General features: G+C 62.3%; 1 protein-coding gene across 1 annotated transcript in view; it reads left to right on the forward strand.

Moving 5' to 3' along the window:
- Positions 1-4,554, forward strand: part of DLEC1 (DLEC1 cilia and flagella associated protein) — a 69,182-nt gene that overhangs the window by 63,686 nt on the left and 942 nt on the right. The window contains 6 exon segments of the mRNA XM_077774008.1: positions 1,639-1,898; positions 1,972-2,097; positions 2,210-2,304; positions 2,480-2,564; positions 2,628-2,742; positions 4,134-4,384. Of these exon segments, the coding sequence (XP_077630134.1) occupies positions 1,639-1,898; positions 1,972-2,097; positions 2,210-2,304; positions 2,480-2,564; positions 2,628-2,742; positions 4,134-4,384 (932 nt within the window).

The following is a 4,554-nucleotide window of genomic DNA, read 5'->3' on the forward strand; positions in this document are numbered from 1 at the left end:
CCACTGGGTCCGGGTGGTTAGGAAAGGGACACTGAATTCGCACTCTCGTCAGCTTTATTAAGATCTCCTGGCTTCTCCAGGGGCGCCTGGCTGGCTCAGTCAGTAGATCATGTGACTCTTGATCTCAGGGTTGTAAGTTTGAGCCCCACGCTGGGTGGAGAGATTACGTAAAACTAAAATCTTTATTTTTTATTTTATTTCTTTAAAAACTAAAATCTTTAAAAACAAAATCTTCTGGGGGCGCCTGGGGGGCTCAGTCGGTTGAGCGTCCGACTTCAGCTCAGGTCATGATCTCACGGTTTGTGGGTTCGAGACCCACTTTGGGCTCTGTGCTGACAGCTTAGAGCCTGGAGCTGCTTCAGATTCTGTGTCTCCCTCTCTCTCTGCCCCTCCCCTGCTCACGCTGTCTCTCTCTCTCTCAGAAATCAATACAAAAATTAAACAAAACAAAACAGAACCTCCCACTGTTTCCAGCAGTTTCACTTTTAGCTGCTGTGTTGTTAGCCGGTGGAGACCCACATCTCATCTGTGCCCGTCCCCATTCTCACCCCGTGTCATTTTGAGAAGTTTCTTGGTGAGCAACCAAGAGAGCGGAGCTCTTTAAAAGCCCCACCTGGCATTGTCTTCTAATAGGAAAAATCAATGATAGATTTCTTCCTTGTTTTGTGATTCATTTTACTTGTTCTTTCTCGTGATTTTTGTGACTTTGTTCTGTTTCCTTTTTGTTTAATGTGGAATTTCTCTCTCCTTCCTTCCTTTCGGTGGTTCCCTTCCTGTCCCCAGGGGCTCATCATGTGCACATTTCTGTCCTTACTGAACTTCAGAGAATGGAGGTCACTGGTGGCCTTGGTGAGAGGGATTTGGTGGGTTTAAGAGGCAGATGCCAAGGTAATAACTTGAAGAAATGCAAGCTCGGCCCCCGGGGGTGCTCACCAGGCCTCCCGCAGGGCTGGGGAGTGGCTGAGAGCAGAGGACGGTAGGCGATGGTGGACTGGGCCCGACTGGTGTGCTGTGCAGGTAGAGGTGGTCCTGGGGAGGTCGTCTGGCAGACGGAGGCTTGTTCAGGGTGGGGAGGACTGGCCTTCCCCTCGCGCTCTTGGAGGCTAGAAGTGGGGACCTGGCTGGCCCCAAGAGGGGAGGGGAGGCGGCACAGACTCCTGGCGGTAAATGGGCGTGTGGGGATGGGGCGCCAGGGCTGTCTGGATCTGGGGCCACAGAGGGCAGCACACGTGTCAGAGAGCAGGGAAGGCGTGACATGGGGACCAGAGGGTCAGTTCGGTTCTCCAGGGCTAGGCTTTGCCAGGTGAGTGGAAGCATGGGGGTCACGGGGGGCGGGGGGGGGAATCCTGGCAAGATGGTGGCGCCCAGACTAGCCTGGCTGGGGAAGGAAGTGAGAGCATCTGGAGGTGACAGACGGAGGGGAGAGGGCGGAGGGAGAGGCTGGAGGGCCTGGGGGAGCTGCGGGGAGAGTCACAGATGCAGCCCTAAGGTGCACTTGGCTGTGAAGGCGTGCAGGCCTCCTTCTGCAAGGGGGCGCCGTGCCTCCACCCTGCGCGCAGAACAGGCACCATCAGGGGTTGCAGGACGGGGTCCAGGGAAGACGCGTCCGCCCGCCTCAGCCCTCACCCCCTGCCCCAGATATCCGCCTGGACTGGGAGACCTACACTCCGGAAGACACGGAGGACCGGCTGGTGGAGCTGCTCGTGTTCTACGGGCCACCCTTCCCGCTGCAGGACCAAGCAGGGAACGACCTCTCGTGCCCAGAGACCCCTGAGGGCAGCAGGTCCTTCTGGGCCCCGAGCCCCNCCGGGGCCTCGCAGAAGCTCATCTCCGTCGTCCTGCGGGAGCACGACGGGGTGCCCTCCGGCCGTCTGTACCGCGTCAGCCCCTCGCAGATGGTGAGTGGGGGCAGCGGGGCGCCCCTGGGCTGCCGGGGGGGCCGCGCGTAACCGCAGCCGCCGTGTGCGCCAGGTGGTCCCGGCGGGGGGCAGTTGCACCGTGTCCTTCTCCTTCACACCCGTGGTCCTCGGCCCCGAGATCCCGCACAAAGTGGAGTGTGTCGGCTATGCCCTGGGCTTCATGAGCTTGGACGACGAGGTGAGCCCTCCTGGCCCTGGGGTGGGGTGGGGGGCGCAGCCTCTGCCAGGCCCGGGCAGCACGCTGCCTTCTCAGCTCAGGGGCCCCCGGCGATCAGTCTTGGCCTCGGCAGGTGGAGAGAGAGCTCCCTGGGCGGCGGCGGCGGCGGCAGGGCTTTGCCGTGGGGCCCCTGAGGCTGGACCTGCACAGCCACGTGAGGCCCGCACGGTGAGTCGGCCGGGCCCCCGCCCCCGTCTGGGGGGCACCTTCCCTCTGGGAGCAAGGAGACGGGAATGGGAGGGAGAAGCCAGCAGGGGAGCCCAGGCAAAGGCTGGCCAGGGCCGGATGCGCAGGGCGGGGACCGCGGGAGCCCCCGGAGCCCAGCCTCGCCCGTTGCTGGCAGGCTACGCGTGGAGCCGGACTATGGCCGTGGCGTGGAGTTCCGGCACCAGGCCAGCGACCTCATCCCCAAGCAGCCCTGTTCCGGGGTGAGTGTGCTGCCCCCCCAGCCCTGCCAATCCACCCGGACCCCCACCTCTGTGGCCACCCAGGTGCTGAGCGAGCTGGTGACCACCCACCACCTGAAGCTGACCAACACCACAGAAATCCCACAGCACTTCCGGCTCCGGGTCTCCAGGCCCTTCTCGGTTTCCCAAGGNCGCAGACGTTTGCATCCAGACACGCAGCCTCTCGTGTCACCCGCTTCCAGAGCTTCGGTGAGCAGGCGGGTTCTCCTCCAGAATGTGAGGCCACCCCAAGGACCCCCTCCTGGAGGGGCGCGGGGAGACCTCTGCATGAGAAGGGCACCCTCCCCTGCTCACTGAGCATTTGCTTCCTCCTCCAGAGGTAAACCGAGGGCAGCCCCAGAGCACAGGCAGAGGCCCGGTTCTACCGGGGAACCCATAAAACCGCAGGCTGCCACCAAGTAGTTAAAGGTCCCTTTAAAATGCCTCAGGGAGGGGTGCCTGGGTGGCTCAGTTGGTTAAGCGTCCGAGACTCTCGATGTGGGCTCAGGTCACGATCTCGGGGTTCCCGCGATGGAGCCCCGTGTAGAGATCTGCACAGCTGGCTGGGATTCTCCCCGCTCCCCCCAAATACACATTAAAAGGAAATGGGGAGCCCGAGGGCTCTCAGATAAAGGACACCTCATGACAGCACTACCTCACCCCCCACATGCTGATGGAGCCCAGCATCTGATACTGACCAGAATTCTGGACCCAAACCCGAGATTCTCCACCGCCCTCCCCACCCCCGGTCCTGCCCAAGCCTGTGCCTCCACCCTGCGCCCAGGCAGAGCCCTGGCACCCTCCTCGCCAGCCCCACGCCCTGTCTCCGTGTCCCCACTCTCCATCCCACACCCACATCTTGGTCTAGGACAATGCTTTCCAAGCCTGGCAATACAGCCGTGGCCTTTATTTTTTAAAGTTTTTAAAAATTTTTTAATTTATTTCTGAGAGAGCGAGAGAGAAACAGCATGAGCCAGAGAGGGTTAGAGAGAGGGAGAAGCTGTCAGCACAGAGCCAGACACGGGGCTCGAACCCACGAACTGTGAGATCATGACCTGAGACTCCCAGGCGCCCCCAGCCGTGGCCTTTAGAAAGCTTGTTGGAAACACAAGTTCACAGGCCCCACCCCCAGCGAGGAGAAGGTTCAGGCTGAGGCCCAGGAATGTACTTTTGAGAAAGGGCCTCAGTTGACTGTATGGAGCCAGTCCCACAGAACTGGGGAACCCCGCACCCCCCGTCCTACTGGACTAAGCTACACCTCGGCCTTGACTCACGTCCCCACAGCAGCCAGTGACCTCCGACACCCCCGCTTACAGCCCGTCAGAGGCTCCTCTCTGTGCTCAGGAGGAGGACCCGGGCAGTGCCAGGCTGATGGCCCCGCTCACGCCAGGGGGTAAAGGGAGGTTTGCCTGTCGTGTGCCCTCTGGGTCCTCGGTTACTGCTGCTGACGGGTGCCGGGCACGGAGCAGGGTGCGGCGTCTGTGCACCGAGCGCCTCAGGCAGGGGCGCCGGGGGGAGGGAGGCCCCACGGCTGTGTGTGGTCGGGGGCAGGGCCGGGCCGCGGAAGCAAGGAGGCCGGGCCTCCGGGTGGGGAGCCCGCCTTCAGCGGCGCGAGGCCAGCCTTGTTCGCGTCCGCTCAGGTGGGCGTGTCCTTCTCGCTGTCCCTGGAGCTGCTCTCCTACCAGAAGCTGCCGGCTGAGCAGATGCTGCCCGGGGTGGACATCCAGCAGCACGCCGGCGGGGAGAAGGAGATGGTGTTCACGCAGAGCCTGATCCTGGAGCACGCCAACCGGACCACTCAGGTGAGCCCCGGGCCTGCCCGCCTGGGGGGGCGTCAGAGGAGGCCGGACCCCCTCCCTCCCCACCCCCAAAGGAGCGGAGCCCGGCCCTCGCCCTGAGGGCCCAGTGTGCCCTGGAAGACGCCTTGCCCCGAGTCACGCGGAGAAATAAAGGTCATCCTTACTCCCGACTC

Source organism: Crocuta crocuta, unplaced genomic scaffold, assembly GCF_008692635.1.
Source record: "Crocuta crocuta isolate KB4526 unplaced genomic scaffold, BGI_CrCroc_1.0 scaffold541, whole genome shotgun sequence".
Classification (NCBI taxonomy): domain Eukaryota; kingdom Metazoa; phylum Chordata; class Mammalia; order Carnivora; family Hyaenidae; genus Crocuta; species Crocuta crocuta.